Below are 17708 nucleotides of genomic sequence, written 5' to 3' on the forward strand. Positions count from 1 at the left end.
AGGACTGGCAGAGATGCTATAAAAAGTGCATTGAAGTGGGAGGGGACTACGGAGGTGGTTTGAAAAGTCCGCGCAAAGTCCGAGAGATGGCACCACCGGCGCGTATTGAGGTCATGTTTAGTTAGTAGCATCTCTTGAATTAATGCACACCAAGTTTCAGCCATATTGGTGTATTTCTTTGTGTTTGGCATTCGTGTGAATCAAGGAAGTCAAGTGATTTTCAAGAAATGGACGAAAAAGAATTTCGTGTGGTGATTAAACATTACTTTATGAAAGGCAAAACGCCTCAGGAGACTGAAGAGAAGCTTGATAAACATTATGGTGACTCTGCACCTTTGATTAGAACAGTTTAGAAATGGTTTCAAAATTTTCGCACTGGCCATGTGGGCACAAGTGACGCTGAACTTTCTGGACGGGCTGTGGAGATTACGACTTCAGAAATCATTGATCAAATCCATGATATGGTGATGGATGACAGAAGAGTTAAGGTGCGTGAGATTGCTAGTGCTGTGGGCATCTCGACTGAGTGGGTACATAATATTTTGACCAAAAACGGAATCGTGTGAAGTGTTGCAAGGATGGTTTCCAGCTGTTCCGGAAGAATCCGGAGGACTTCAAGCGTCGTTTCGTCACTGTGGATGAAACATGGATACATTACTATACTCCTGAGACCAAACAACAATCTAAACAATGGGTTACCAAGGGGGAATCTGCACCAAAAAAGGCGAAGACCGTTCCTTTGGCCGGAAAGGTTATGGCGACTGTCTTTTGGGATTCACAAGGGATAATCCTCCTCGACTATCTGGAAAAGGGTAAAACTATTACAGGTGCATACTATTCATTGTTATTGGACCGTTTGAAAATAGAGCTGCAAGAAAAACGCCCGCGTTTGGCCTACGAGAGAGTCCTTTTCCATCACGACAATGCACCAACACACACCTCAGGAGTTGTGGTCGCAAAATTAATGGAAATAGGATTACAACTCGTTTCACATACCCCATATTCTCCAGACTTGGCTCCTTCGGACTACTATTTATTCCCCAATTTGAGGAAATGGCTGGCGGGACAAAGATTTTATTCTAACGAGGAGGTGATTGCAAACACTAATGGATATTTTGCAGACTTAAACAAATCCTATTATTCGGAAGGGATCAACAAACTAGAACATTGTTGGACGAAGTGTATAAGTCTAAAAGGAAACTGTGTCGAAAAATAAAAAAGGTTTACCCCAAACACGTAAGTAGTTTTTATTTTTGCACAGATTTTTCAAACACCCCTCGTACTTTGAAAAAGATCATGTAAACATTGAAATGGAGTAATAAACATCTGTGAAAACAAATGTCTCAGTCTTTGTTGATCAGCCTTCGTATTACTCTATGAAGCCATTTCATCCCTGCCTTCCCACTATATTGCACCATTTCAGGTCTAATTTCATATATTTCTGCTGCTTTATGACAATAGAATTTAATTACCATCCTTTCCACTTCATCAAGTGTAATTTCATCAACATCAGTGATTGCCTTTCCATTAGCTCGGTTGTTTGCAATGTCACCAGGAAGATTTCCTTTTATGTTCAGAAGATTTTCAAAATATTCCTTCCACCTATCCAGTGATTTATTATAAGTTCACCCGAATTACCCAAAACGCTATTTATTTCCTTTTTCCCCTCCCTTCCTAATATTCTTTATTACTGTCCAGGAAGGCTTCCCTGCTGCTTGACCTAGCCTTTCTATGACTTATTTTTAAATTCAACAACTATTTGTTTCGCTCTGTTTCTTTCATCTGCGTACAATTCCCTGTCTGCTTCAGTCCTTGTTTTTAGCCATTTCTGATATGCCTTCTTTTTATGTTTACAAGCTGCTCTCACTTCATCATTCCACCAAGATGTTTGCTTTTTCCCCATCTTTACACACAGTTGTTCCTAGGCATTCCCCTGCTGTTTCTACCGCAGCATCCCTGTATGCCACCCATTCTCTTTCTATATCCTGAACCTGCTTACTGTCTATTGTTTGGAACTTTTCACTAATCATATCCATGTACTTCTTTCTAATTTCCTCGTCCTGGAGATTTTCTACCCTTATTCGTTTGCAGACAGATTTCACTTTCTCTATCCTAGGCCTAGAGATGCTTAGTTCACTACAGCTCAGATAGTGGTCTGTGTCATCAAAAATTCCCCAGAAAATCTGCACATTCCTAACAGATTTCCCGAATTCAGAGTCTACTATGGATCTGGTGCCCCTACCCTCGCATGTGTAGCGGTAAATAGCCTTATGCTTGAAGAATTTATTTGTCAGTCCTAATCCCATACTAGCACAGAAGTCCAGCAAACGCTTCCCATTCCTATTGGCTTCCATATCTTCCCCACGTTTACCAATCACCCTTTCGTATCTTTCAGTTCTATTTCCTACTCTTGCATTGAAATCACCCATTAGCACTATTCTATCCTTGCTGTTGACCCTGACTATGATATTGCTCAATGCAGAGTTCTCCCCAGAAATTTTTATCAGCCGGTCAGTAGGAATGAGTAGCCGGAAACTACGTAAGGAATGAATATGATAAAATTTCATGTGCCTCAGGGCATTGACAGTAATATCAGTCCGGTAACAAAATTGAACTATTTTAGTGTTATCACGAACAAGACATAACTGAGTATTTTGAACTAGTATTTTGCACTGCTCCTTCATGATCATGTAACACTGGGACTTACCACTCTGTTGCTGTGGAGTACCATACAGGTTTGTGATGTCATGTGGAATCGAGTTTTCGCATACAATTCCACACTAATCCAGGCACCGCTCATACAAGATACTGAGGGATAGTAAAGATAAACATTTAAAATCTGATGTAATTGATGCAATTATGCTGACAATAGTGAAGATTTTCCATTTAAATAAACAGTTTTACAGTAACTTATTTAAATTTAAATGTGGAACAGCCAATGACTCAAATATGTATTCATACGTGGCTAGCACATACCCAGGTTATATTAGCTAGGTGGTCTGTAAAATCAGCAGGGTACTGTGTATATTAAAAAGATCCTAAGGAGAACACTGCAATGCTTCATAAAACTTGTCAACTTTATCCTCATCTGCACCCTCACATGGTGAACACACTGAGACAATTCTAGTCCTAATTCTTCCAACTGCTAAATCTACCCACATCATTCACTCATTTACATGCCTGACAGAAACTATGTTGCGTGCAATAGTGTTCCTGATGAACAGTCCTACCCCACACTCTGCCCTTCCTTTTTTACCATTCGTCAAGTACACTTTATAATCTCCTATCTCTTCCTCATCTCCCCTTGCCCGAATGTTATTAACTCCTAACACATCCAGATGCATCCTCTTTGCTGACTCAGCCAGTTCTACTTTCTTCCTTCCATAAGCGCCATTAATATTGATAGCTCCCCATCAAATTCCACTTTGTTCGCCAAGTTGTTTCCAAGGAGTCCCTCACATGCTGGAGTGGGACTCAGTTACTCCCATAGGTCGGAGGCTTGCTTAAAAAGTTCCGAGTGTGCACAGTGAAATTGGTGGCAACGGCCACTCACATTTTTACGAAGTTAGTACAGTGAAAACATGCTATTCAGTGTTCATTCATACTACCCACTATACATCATACTTGTTCATCTTAATATTGATTATCAATGGTCATCAGTTCTGTTCCCTGAAATTAGAATGAAAGGTCACCCTATAGAGCATATTTACCATCTGCATCACCTTTTACATTACAACAATTTACTTTGCAGTTACAGATTTTGGTATGTTGTAGTCTTTATCTGTGTATCTTATGACTGTTCATCTAATCCAAAAACTGCTTCTGTTACAGCTCATGGAGGAGATCCTAATGTAATTTCAACATCTGCTCACTCAACTGTGTTCCATACTGTTTTGAGGAATCCTGAGCCATGCATGGATTTAGTCTTGAAATTGTGTGAAGCAGGTAATTATTTCATTATAAAATTAAACTTCTCAATATAATGCATCCTTGAGAATTTACAGAATGTCCATTACTTAGAAGTGATCACTATTCAATAAAACAAATTGGGGACACATTTTCCATATGATCCCTCCTCACTGCTGTAGCCCAAGAAGAGATGAAGTCCCATGAATAGCATTAAGTTTAATAATAATAATAATGATAAGCTTATTGACTTTACATCCCACTAACTATTTTTACGGTTTTCGGATATGCTGAGGTGCCAGAATTTAGTCTCGCCAGAGTTCTTTTACGTGCCGGTAATCTTCTGACACGAGGCTGACGTGTTTGAGAACCTTCAAATATCACCGGACTGAGCCAGGGTCAAGCCTGCCAAGTTGGGGTCAGAAGGCCAGCGCCTCAACCGTCTGAGCCACTCAGCCCAGCAACAATAAATTTAGTAGGCCTAATACAGGAATACAGTGTTGAGTACTTCAATGGAGTGCATTAAAACAGTACAGTGAAACTTCTAGATCAAAATGAAAAGATGTTGTGACATTATTTTCCTCTTTACTTTTTAAGGAATCTGATATGAGAGTATGTGTTGTGGAAGCACTTTGAAGTTTATTTTCTACACGTTTTCATACTTCTGATATAATTTTAAGTCCCTCTGCATTTTTGCTATGTACGAAGTAATTTTTTCACTTCTCTTACCTTTTTAATATCATCTTAATATGAAATTATTTTATGAGCTTCTGTTGCTTCCACTGCTTCATCCTCATTCTTGTTCCTGTTTGATGCAGTAGTATCAGATTCTTAACCCATTCACCGTTGGTCATTGAAATCTTCCACTAGCGCTAGCACATTGCCCAGTAGGTCTTTTGATTTCACAATAATTCATATCTTTGGTCATTTTTATGATTTTTTATGAAACTAAAACCACAGTGATTGTGAATCTTTCCTCTAGGTAGTTAGAAAGTTACAAACTTATTATGTCAATATTTGAGTTATCATATTTATAGATTTTTTTGGGTTAGTTGCAAGAAAATTCTAACAGTCATTAAAAATTTGTGTTCAGACTGTACAATCTATGCTGCCAGACATTACTGCTTGACTTATGGAAGAAACCCATATAGATTTCAATGTTAGCAATATAATTTTCTCATTCTCAATTAGATATGCTGGTTAGCTCTCGTTATAAATTGCAAATGCAGCCAGATGCTGTCTGATGCATCTCTTATAATAAAAATACAGACCTAATAGCCCGTGAGATTATACAAATAATAATCATTTTCATTTCTCCTTGTCCATCTCCTGCCAAGTCAGGGTGTTAATGACACTTCTCCACCGTTGCTTCTCCTTCCACCACTCTTCAGTCTTCTGTTTCTTATACTGTCATTAACAGAGTCCATCCATCTTGCTCTGGCTCCCTCTTGCCTTGAATATTTAAGAGATGAGTTATTTATAAGATTCAACCTATTCAATACTAATTACGTGTTGTATAGATGTTATTCATAATATTTATTTAACATGGGGCCGGTTTCAATATGGAAACAACAATGAAACTCATATCTTTGAATATTTAAGTCAGATCACTGTCACTCATAACTATGGCTTCAACAAGTCGAGGTAAGTCGAGCGGTTCATGGCGTTTAGTGAGTGTTAATGGCATGGAGTGACGACGAACTTTGTTGAAGATGTACTAGACAATGACATTGATATTGATTTCAGCTTTGGTGATAGTGATTTAGAAAACGATATTGGAGAAGCTGTTAGCTCAAGTGGTGAAAGTGAAGAAATGAATATATTCCTCTAGGATTGAGGAAGGAGTCAGATATGTGGTGTGCAGACAACAATTGCCCAAACATCAAACCTCATTATTACACTGATGGAATAGCGGGTGTTCAAACATACACAGGTCTAACTGTTGACAGTATGCCTATCAACATTTTAAAACATTTCCTTGATGATGAACTACTGTAGTTTGACAGTTACAGAAACAAATTAATTTCATGGAAAAGTGATTGAAAAATTAACTCCAAAAAGTAGAATTCTCAAATGGGTAGACATTGTGAATGATGACACTTTTTAGCTTTTTATCACTAATTATATAAATGGGTATTGTCAAGAAACCACCAATGGAAGTGTACTGGTCAACTGACAAAATGCTTTCTACACCTTTCTTTAGGAACTGTATGTCAGAAAATAGGTTCTCTTCTGTACTTCGATTTCTCCACATTATCACTGTTGGCACACCAAATGACGACCTGTATTTACACACCTCATAAATAAATTTAGAGATGGATATCGGCGTGGTTAAAAAAAAAAGTCACTGTAGACTAAAGTATAATGTTGTGGAAGGGGCAATTAGGGTGGAAGCAGATCATTAAGATGAAAAGGACTAGGTTTGGAATCAAAAGTTTTGATTTATGTGAGAGTGGATATCTTTACGATAGCAATATTTGCACTGAGAAAGGTACAGACATCACCAGAGACAAGGACCTATGCCTTTCAGATTCAATTGTAATGCATCTAATGGATCCACTACTAAACCAGGGCAGAACAGTATACCGGTATCTGAACAGTTGGTACAGTTCTCCAAAACTGTTTATAGCTCTCCATAATAAAGGAACAAATGCAGTTGGAACTGTCCAAACTAACAGGGTTGTGCTGCCGAAAATTGGTAATGCCAAAAAACTATGGAGAGGAGAAATGAAAGTCAGGCAACTACCCCCTTTCAGATATGTATTATGGAGTGATAGAAGACTATTGTTCGTTTTATCTGATTATCACTCTAGGGTGGGAATGGTGGATACAAGGAAGACCGATCCTATGATTAAATTACCAGTTTTCAAACCCAGATTAGTGGATGTTTAAAATAAGAATAATTGGGGGTGGGGGTGTAGATTTAGTAGATCAAGTGAAACTGCATATCCATCTATGAGGAAAACTGTGAAGTGGCATAAGAAATTGTTCCTTCACATGTTGGACTTATCTATTTACAACAGTCTGATCATTTGGAGGGCCCTAAATATGGAGAAGAGATTGACACTTATCAGTTTTCATCTCATGGTAGGGCACGGCCTGACAGAACAGCACCATGTGCCGCACCCCATCGACACAGGAAGGTAAAAAATCAACAAAGCCCTTTAGGCTAAAAGAGAGGTGATTCATCTCCAAGATTCCATCCACACACAGGAAAAAACATGCTAGCCAGCGAGGTGTGTTGTATCAGAAAATAGGTGTTAGGAAAGATGTGAGAATAATATGCGCTGCCTGCGGAAATGTGCCCTTGTGCTTCAACCCGTTTCAACATGTAAAGGTGAGATACCAATACATTTGATTAGTATTTTAAGAAAAGTATTTTTTTCCAAAACATTAAGTAAAATAGTAAAATACGCGGTACGTTTGGTCAAAATAATTGCAATAAATTTATGTCCATAACATGCAGTGGGTATTTTCTGTTCGACGACGATTTGTTGTTCATAACGGGGAGCAGGTTAACATACTAAATGGATGGCCTGTATATGCAGCAGCATAATCAATGGACTCAACGTCTACTGCATCATCACCAAACTGTTTTAGAAGTTTGCCACAGATTTTGTGCTTTCATTTCCACATTTATCAGTTCTGGAACCACTGTCACTTTAAGAGACTCAGCCTTCAGAAAACAGTTGCATATATTTAATGGAGCGCTTTGCAATGTCGGTGTCGACCTGCCCGATGATGTGGGCCTATATGAATGTAATGCTGGTTGTATTAACAATTCGTTTTGTACAGACAAATGATGCTTCAGAGATCCTTAGGCCTCAGGGAGTATCAATATCAAGTAAGCCACCAAAAATGTCTTTGTATACATTTTTAAAATGCATGTCGTTCACTGTTTGGTATTTGGGCAGTTCTGGTGATGTTTCTTGACAAAGAAGCAATATTATTTAACTTGAAGTATTACATTTGTCATTCTGTATTAACATGACATTTCTATAGTTCATGTATTTTGGCACCGTGTATGTAGGAGTGAATTTATGTTATAAACTTGCTCGTACCATAGTGCTTACTAAGTGTCAAATATACTGCTCATTCAAGACTGTTGAGATGTTGTTGTTGGCATGTTGTGTAAGTCTGTCAAATTATGACTGTATAATCTCTGACTGAAAATATGGTTAGTATTGTAGTTACAGAGCGTAAGGAATTTTCATCATTTGGAGGAGTAAATTCAGGGGATGGTTTGATTAGTTTTACAGATGACATAATTCAGAGCACTGCATCCAGCACATTAATGTTTATCGAAAGGTCACTTGTTGATCAAGCTTTATCCGTTTCTGACAATAGGTGTCTTAGAATCCTTTGGCTATAGTAGGTCTTAAAGCATGTGATGACTCCTTGATCCTGGTGGTTGATAAACTGACGGTAGAAATTCAGTATGTACAGCATAAGTTTTATAGCATCTTAAGGGATTGGAAATGTTACAAATCTTACGTGGAATACCTTGTAGAGGAGATGTGTGCTCACTGTGACAGCCAGGGACCCACCCGCTGTCCCTCAGAAGTACATTTACTTTTATAACCTAATATAATTTATCACGCCATTATTCATTGCTCAAGCACACTGTAGCATTTCCATTGGCTGAGATACAATCGGATATGACAACATTCACAGCAATGAAATGCATTGTTACCAACCCGGACGCAATAAAAACACAACTAAATGCAGTCTGTAATGAAACAATGTACAGTACGTAACAATAGGTTTATCACTAGCTGGCATAATAAATTAACTTCAGATTTTTGAATGCGCTGCTTTCACCGCACGGAGTGCTAGAGGCCTAAACCGCTTCGCGGCCCTAGCCTGGGGGCTTATGCCCACAGATCCCCTTTGCTTAATCCTAGTCCAATGGTTTTGTCACTAGCCGGACCTAACCAATTCAGACCAATGGTTTTGTCACTAGCCAGACCTAACCAATCCAGACCAATAGCCTTATCAGTAGCCGGCATGATAAATCACTTCAGCTTTTGGAATGCGCTGCTACAACCGTACGGAATGCTAGAGGCCTAACAGCTGCTTTACGGCCCTAACCCCCTTTGCTCAGTCACAGTCCAAACCAATCGGCTAGTTCATTAAGTTGAAAAGTAGCGCTGCTCACCTAACAATGTATGACTAGTTCTTAAGGTCAAGAGTTGGCAGCCCTGTGCACTGAACGATCACGACCATCGCAAGAAACCAGCAAGAAAGAAACAGATGATGCAATTGTGCCTAGATGTCTGCACTGAGAAAGTCTTGCAGTAAGTGAACTTTTGCCCAAGCACATTGTGGTTTTTTTTTTTTTTTTTTTTTTTTTTTTTTTTGCTAGGGGCTTTACGTCGCACCGACACGGATAGGTCTTATGGCGACGATGGGATAGGAAAGGCCTAGGAGTTGGAAGGAAGCGACTGTGGCCTTAATTAAGGTACAGCCCCAGCATTTGCCTGGTGTGAAAATGGGAAACCACGGAAAACCATTTTCAGGGCTGCCGATAGTGGGATTCGAACCTACTATCTCCCGGATGCAAGGTCACAGCCGCGCGCCTCTATGCACACGGCCAACTCGCCCGGTCACATTGTGTTTTGGGATAGAAAAATTGACTAAGTTTTCTAGTACATCAACATGTGATTGTTATCTGGGAATAAGACAATCTTTCTCTTCTGACTGCCCATTTTCCTATCAAAACTGACTAGCCAGTTTGTCAGGAGTTCTCTAGTCATCCAGAAACATTTATTTGCATGCTGCTGGACATCATTTTAGTTAAATCCCTTGAAACAGTGGGGATTAGCTACTTTTTGAATAATTAAAGGAGTTTCAAAATCACCCTCCATATCCACATTGAACATAAATGTCTATCTTTGAAAATTTTCCCTCCACTACAATATTCTCCCTTCAGACACATTGTTTTGTCTGGTAAAGCTGTGAAGAAGTCTTTTTTCATCACAGTATGGTCCTTAAAACGTGTGTAACAGTGATCAGAGTGTGTTCAGTCAGGAGATGTGTATGGGAAGGACATTGACTTTAAGAGGCGAAAAATCAGTTACCACCGCACTGCAATCTGTGATGTTCACCACACACAGTTACACCACAGTGCCAGCAGTTACTGGAAGTGGCGACCTTCATGTATCAGTTCAAAAGAGTCGAAAGGTATGTTTAGTAAGACGGTGAAAAAAGAACATGTTTTCGCATGAAAATATTCATGTTGGTTGCATGAAATCTAGAAAAATGGGATCTGTTCAAGTCATTGAATGGTTTAATGGTGTATTCATGCATAATATACTGTCCGGTAAAGTTGTGCTCCTGGATTCCTTTTCTGGACATAAATATGTGCAAAATTAAGATAATGTACAATTGATGATCCCTTCTGGTGCCACAGCTTACTATCAACCACTAGATGTAAATGGGTTTAGAGAATGGAAAGGCTTTGTACGTAGCTTATATGGCTGTTGAGATTTTTGAATGCGCTGCTCTCACCGTACGGAATGCTAGAGGCCTAAATGAAGCCGCTTCGAGAAGGAGATGCAGAGAAATACTATCTTGAAAATGCAGTCTCTGACATAGGTACCACCAACTGTTGTCTCCTTATTTCCATCCCATGTGTCAATATATCTGGTTTTCAAGCCAGTACTTGTACAAAAGCCCCAGAGCCTTTGAGCATCCTGTGCAATAATGTTTTGACGGCGTTGACATAACATCTTCCACTTGGCCTTATCTCCCTTTTTTCCCTTTTTTTACATCACACCAACACAGATAGATCTTATGGTGATGATTGGATAAGAGTGGTCTTGTATTAAGTTATAGCCCCACCATTTGCTGGTGTGAAAATGGAAAACCGGAGAAAACCATCTTCAGGGCTGGTGACAGTGGGGTTCGAACTATCTCTCAAATGCAAGCTCACAGTTGCACGACCCTAACTGCTTTGTGCTTTCAATATTTCTACCATGACCATCATTGTAGACCCATAACCAAGGAAGGAATTAAATTATTTCTCTTAATTAATGACCCATGTGAGTTTGTTAAATTAAGATGTAAGAACATAGTGTTATAAGAAGAATTTGTTGTTAGGGTATATTGAACATGTATATCATTATATTTGTATAACTTTTAATTTGGGTAGGAGTCTGTACATATGGCATAACAGTGAAGATTGCTCAAGATTGTGCAACATGGGAAACAGTAACTGTATCAGGAAAGACATTTTAAGTCAGAAATGTTGCAAGAAGTGGCTTGAAAACCCAGGGTAGAGTTGGGAAGTATAAGCTGAAGATTGTAATTCATCAGTGTGGATGAACGCGGGAGTTTACTAATTTGGCACTGCCTAATCTGGATGCTGAAGATTCTGAAAACTTGCGTATCTTTCGTTACAAAGTTCTAACAGCATCCACATTAATCAACTTGAATCATCCTTCAACGGCCGTTAAGTGCCCTATTTTAATGCATTTTATGCATAATTTAAAACTTTTATCACCATTGTGACTATTTTTCATCTTCAACTTTTAAATTTTAGCGTCGGGGGCCGATGACCTTCAATGTTAGGCCCCTTTAAACAACAAGCATCATCATCATTTTAGCGTCAAACCATGATATTTTTACAGCATATGTACATTGTTTATGGACCATTTGATATGTTGTGCAATTAGTGTTATTGGCTGATCATGACCATGATCTTAGGTCAAAACTAGTACCAAATAAATGTTTCATTTGTAATGTAAACTGCATTGCAAAAATTTTATATCGAAAAGATGGAACAGTTAAACTAAAACTTTTAATTTTCTTTGTAATCACAGTTCAATACGGACCAATCAACATGAAATTTATATCTCTTAGTTGTACTTCCTCTTAAAACAGTAATCACCACCACCACCTTGACGAGTGAACCCAGCACGTGCCGCAATCTTGCTTAGCCAAGCATGTTAATTCAGATGCAAACTTCAACGTATTCTGTAGGTCGCATGAGTTAATTTCTGAAATAATGTTTTGACTGATGTGTTATTCTTTGCTCATTTAACCCATTAGCGCCCAGAAAAAAATGTTCCTAGTTTAATGATATTTTCATTAATTTGTGATGGTTAGGGTATACAAATTGGGAAAATAACATATTATTTTCAAACAAGAATTTATTTTACGAGATATTAGCTGATACCATATGGTATCACTGGGCGGTTACACTGCTATCATTGTACAGGATACAATAAATTGTTAATGTTGTTCCAACCTGTTGACACAGCTTACTGAGTATGGTATGTAGCAAAACATGTTACGCATAAGCCTACATTACACTTCAGACACATTGTTCTGCCGAATGACTTGCAGCCTTCACTGGCACATCTTCTCCTATTGCAGTTTGCAACAAAGTGATTGACTCCATCAAATCTCAAAGCTGGCATTGTATTTCCGGCAACACTTGCTCTCCCAGGAATCTTTTGTGGGACACAATAGTGTTTTAGATACACTTGAACAACTTCTCTACGGAAGTCAAGTTGTGGTGTGCCCTTGTAGTCAGGAGGAGGGCAGGAAACATCAACACGTTCTAAGTCACCGTCAATCCATTCATAAATAACTGGATTTTCTAATCTTTCTAGAATCCACTCAGGAGCTTGTTTTTCAGGTGGTTGTTGTTGTTGTTGTCGCTGCTGCTGCTGTTGTTGATTTTTCTCCGTAGGCTGCATGGATGGTGAGAAAGTACTACAGGAAATTTCAAGGGGTTCATAATCTCCTCCAATATGTTTGTTGTTTGCTAAGCGTGTTTCAGCTGCAGCACGCAGCTGACGTCCAGTTAGGTTATGAACCATTCCTCCCTCATCTTCATTGGCTGAATGTTCATCTGTGTCAACATTACCATCCGGTGGTTCAATGAAAATATCCTCAGTCTGATGTCCTAACTCATCGTCTGCTTCCAATATATCCCTCTCTTCTGATAAGGTCAGTCCACCCCTGGACTAATAAAAGATAAATATGTAATCAACTACATTTAGCACATAAGTAATCTTCGAATGTACGATATATTATTTTAAAAATTACTGTATCAACGGTTCGATATCATAAACGCCCAGTGATACCATATGGTATCACGCACTTAGAGGCATTGCTGTGTTGTCACAAATAACATTGTTGAAATTCAAATGTTACAGAAAGTTTCTTTGATTCATCGTCAATGTTATAATATACTGATTAGAACGGAATAATAGATAATAAGGACAATATTATACTTACACATATCGAACATTCATGATTTTCACTCCAGAGAATCACACCTGAATTCATGCAAGCGCTCCCGCCAACAAACCACTCGTAAGTGTCGGAAGCTTCTTCAGACGCATGCGTCACTTCAAGCCAAAGAACGTATAAAGCTCCAACTAAACCCCTCTTGCGACTCAAGCCAGTACCAGCTCAGTTAAACTTCTACTGTCTCCTGATACCATATGGTATCAGTGGGCGCTAATGGGTTAATGTGTGTGCAAAATTTATGTAAGATCCGTGATTCCACCAGTACGTGACCTTGCCTTGTACATCCCAGTTTTGAGGGAATCTCATAGACTCACATATGCGTTTATGCTTTCTTTTGATGAGTAACAACTCAATTACCCTGGATATCAAGAAATTATCCTTGAAGAAATATACAAACTACAATCCCTACTGAAACACAATAATATTGTTCTTTGTTACGTATTATATTTATTGAGCATTGTGTTTATTGTTTTAATAGTTGAATGTTCTGTTACTGTTTGATTCTTTGTATTAGTTGAATGTCTCATACTTGACTTACATTTATTACAGTACAAAGGGTTGAACTACTTTTGAAGTACAGAAGGTAGTGCAAACATTTTGTTACAAATTAAAATCACATACCTCTCTGATATATAACTGCAAAATCAGGTATCATAAATTGAGTGTGTAAAGGGTTAGCACTCACTACTATACACAGAGATAGCTAAATGTGATGTGTAAGGTGTTCAAATTTCCGCGCACTGTTTCCCAAACCAGCAGTTGCGAGCACTGTTCTCCGCACCGCACTACCCCGTTTGCTCTGGTTGTTGTCGCAGAGCTGAGGCCCGCTAAGTCCAGCTGGTGTAGTGGGGTACATGAAATTGTGAACTTCATGTATAGTATCATTGCAAATTGACTTAGAGAAATAAGATATTGATGTCATTTTCTTCAAGAATAAACATGTTTGTGACTTTGGAACTGCAGCAACATTGCAATCCTATAAGAGAGCACTATTTTCCAAATATTCTGCATACTTATTTTTAATACCGTATTTACACGAATAATCCCCACATATTTCTTTTAAAAATTTGAGGCACGAAATTGTGGAGCGGGTTTTATTTGCGCCAAGGTTGGCAACACGCTCCTGGTTCACCTACTTTTCGATATTGGGCATACAGTTATGCTTTATGTCACCACAAATGGAAGAAAACTGTCCCCATATGTCATATTTAACCGGAAAACAATTCAGACTTTTAATTTAAAACTGCCTTTACATTAAAAATGTAGTATTCAAAATTTCTCCGTGGTATGAGAGAATGCGTGTTTCGGAACGTGCAGGGGTAGCTTTCCGCACTTACACTCACTTATGTGCGTCGACAGTGTGTTTCATAGTTGGTAAGTTCAACCTAATTCTTTTGTATTTAGCGTTTTAAGGAACGCCACAGTGTCGCTTAGCAGGCAGTGTGCGGAGAAGCAGAATCCGCGAACACTGGCGATGCTGATAGTTGGTGAAAAAGAGTGGCTCATAATTATAATCGATTCGTACGCTACGAACAATATTGTCAATGCCAATGAAACTGCATTGTCTTTTTATGCCTAGCCCAAACAGACTTTTTAAAAGGTTAAGGGGTCACTGTACTGTGTTGCAAGGCAGACGGAAGCGAAAGACTTCCTCCCCTCATCATAGGAAACTTCGATAACCCACGATGTTTTAAGGGCATCGGGTACTTTCCGTGCAAGTAGAACGCATCTAAAATGCATACAGTACAGTAATTCAATGAATAAAGTACTTGCACAGGGGAGCCAGCATAGACTTCTCTTCGCCTTTAAATAATTTTTTTTTCATTCCATGAGGTTATGTTTTCCCATTAGTTATCCATGTGCATTATTTCAATACTGTAAATGCACCTTGTTGGATATAGTTTGGAAATAGTTCTTTTCCATGGCATTTGAAAGGTTTAAACTGTGAAACGATGTTAAATTCTTCTCTGTTTTCACCACAGAGAAGGCACCTTGTTGCATCCTTCACCCTAACCCATCCCTTGTTTTTGTAAATTCCCATCATCCACCATATCAAACCCCGGATTTCTCTTCTATTTACACTTACAATATTTATGTTCATATCCTGCCTTATCCTATTAAACTCTGAGAGGGTCGCCTTGCTTCTACACTCGGATACCAACCACTGTCTTTGAATATCTCTGAGTCGTCTAATGATTAGTTTATTCGTTGATCTTTCCAACCTCTCCCCATAACTTCCGTATATTTTGTGACACGGGAAAGGTTGGCATTTCTGAAGTATGGGTCGGCGGTTAATTTGAAATCACGTAATTCGATATTCGATTTTTGCGTCCTGACGACTTCGAAATAACAAGGTTTGACTCTATCGCAAAACTAACATCCGAGTTCGCCGGTGTCTCTGTTTCAAGTGTTTACATTGCACGAAAAGAATTATCCACCACCGGTCGTATTAATATCCGCGTAAAAAAAGACCACATGTGAAAAGCGGTTTAGACGTGGAGTGTGACAAATTTGTAAGTAATTTAGGAGAAAATTCTAGTGGTGTAAGAGACAACGAATATTTCAATCCACAGGGAATCGAGCCAACTGCAAGTTCAGATTAATGAAATACCATGGCCTATTTGCTAATTTTTATGGCAAACATATATTATAGTAGTGATAATGTATTTTTATGATTTCAAATATGTTCAGGCAGAGCGGCTATATCCGCAAATTTACACGTTCATTTTTGCATAAAGACCACGTGAACCTCGCGGAGTGATATGAAATGTCTGTTTATGCCTATGTTAATCTTTCGATGAAAGGAAGTTTAGTTCATTTCATTTTTTCAAAATTAGCCGTCTTAAAATTATGGTGCGGGGATTATTCGCATAAATACGGTATATTGCATCTTGAAAATTTGAAATGGAGTTCAAGAAGTTTAATGAAAATGTAATTATTTTCTCATCATTCAGTGATGGTAACCAATACTGTTATTCTGTTAACCTAATTTTAATGGAAATGCTCTTGGGACCACAAAATTAAAATGGAAATAGGGAGAATTCTGCTTCTGGGAATACGGTATTTATGAGGTTCCTCCATATGACCACAGACATTTTATTATACACGTTCGTATATATTCATTAAATACCTTTTGTAATATATTTTTCAAATATTATTTCACCATACCATCATCTTAGATGAGGAAGAGGTGCCCCTATTCAACAATTTCCACATCTTAAGACTTCATACATCATCTGTTAAACATAGAGCATTTACACTGTGCATTAACTGTTTATACACAGTACTGCCATAGTTCTGTCAGTACTTTTAATGCATATAACTATCAAATAAAAGTACACAAACCCATTAACCCATTGACATACTAATTTTAATGTACTGAGCATGCACATGTATACCATTTTTTCATGCATAAGATACAGTTTTTACACTACTAAGATTTATACATGTAATCCACAACATACTGAATTTTAATCATACCCATGTTTGATGTGATGAAGTGCAGCACTCGGAAGAACAATTTGTGTAAATTCTTATGGTGTGAAACACCCTAAAACACTCAGGGAAATGCAAAGCTACCAAATACTTTTACAGTCGTATCTCATTACACTTTTCTTGCTTGTGTTGCTTTCAACGCAGTCACGGCATGGTTTAGGGTTATAAGCCTTGTGAAATGTTTCCATTGAACACATACAGGGTGAGTTGGGATTTTTTCCGTGAATAACTGATTGGCAAAACTGTTTCTTTCAGTAGCTATCTCATCCCATAAAGAGTTGTGAATCACGTGTTGAGAAATGTGTAGAGGGGAGGGATCTGGAGGGAGGGTCCTGTTTATGATGGGTTTTATTCCAGAATTTCATATAAAATCATATTTTGATGGTTTATCGTCTGTTTTATTCCATTTGCAGTCATCTTCCTTTGTCTTTTTAGGCAGGATGGACTTCATTATCATAGTTGCTTTCAAATGCATCATCACTCTCGCGTGAAATGTTTTTTAATGGTGCTATTATTTTCACTGCTAGTATTTATTTATTTATTTATTTATTTATTTATTTATTTATTTATTTATTTATTTATTTATTTATTTATTTCATGCCTTCATTTGTGGCGAAGTTAAGGCTCACGGCCCTCTCTTACACTTAACCACATATCTAATAAACTTCATAAAACAGAATAGTGAAATAATATAACAAAATATAAATCCTAACCTCATTCATTCTTCCATTCATACTGCCATTCATACAAGCTGGTTATAAATTTAATAGGTAATCTCGGCAAGATCGCTTGAAAGAAGCTAAGGAAGTGCAATTCCTAACACTAAGTGGAAGGGAATTCCATAGCCTTGCACCAGACACTTGAAAGGAGCGGTTAAATGAAGATGAGCGATGCACAGGAATTGAGAGTGTAGTAGTCGATCGTGTGTTGTGTTTATGAGAGGAGGAGAGTAAATTAAACTTTAAGGATAAATACTGGGGTTTAGATTCATTCATCAGACAAAATACGAGAGTTGCAATGTGAAGATGTCGTAGTTTATCGAT

At 38.2% G+C, this 17708-nt stretch overlaps 1 protein-coding gene across 1 annotated transcript in view; it reads left to right on the forward strand.

Moving 5' to 3' along the window:
* The window catches only part of LOC136871645 (uncharacterized), a 79942-nt gene that overhangs the window by 24124 nt on the left and 38110 nt on the right, over nt 1-17708 (forward strand). Inside the window, exon 4 of the mRNA XM_067145124.2 lies at nt 3832-3945. Coding sequence (XP_067001225.2) covers nt 3832-3945 — 114 coding nt within the window. The remainder of the gene's footprint in view (nt 1-3831; nt 3946-17708) is intronic.

Source organism: Anabrus simplex, chromosome 4 (genome assembly GCF_040414725.1).
Source record: "Anabrus simplex isolate iqAnaSimp1 chromosome 4, ASM4041472v1, whole genome shotgun sequence".
NCBI classification, from domain to species: domain Eukaryota; kingdom Metazoa; phylum Arthropoda; class Insecta; order Orthoptera; family Tettigoniidae; genus Anabrus; species Anabrus simplex.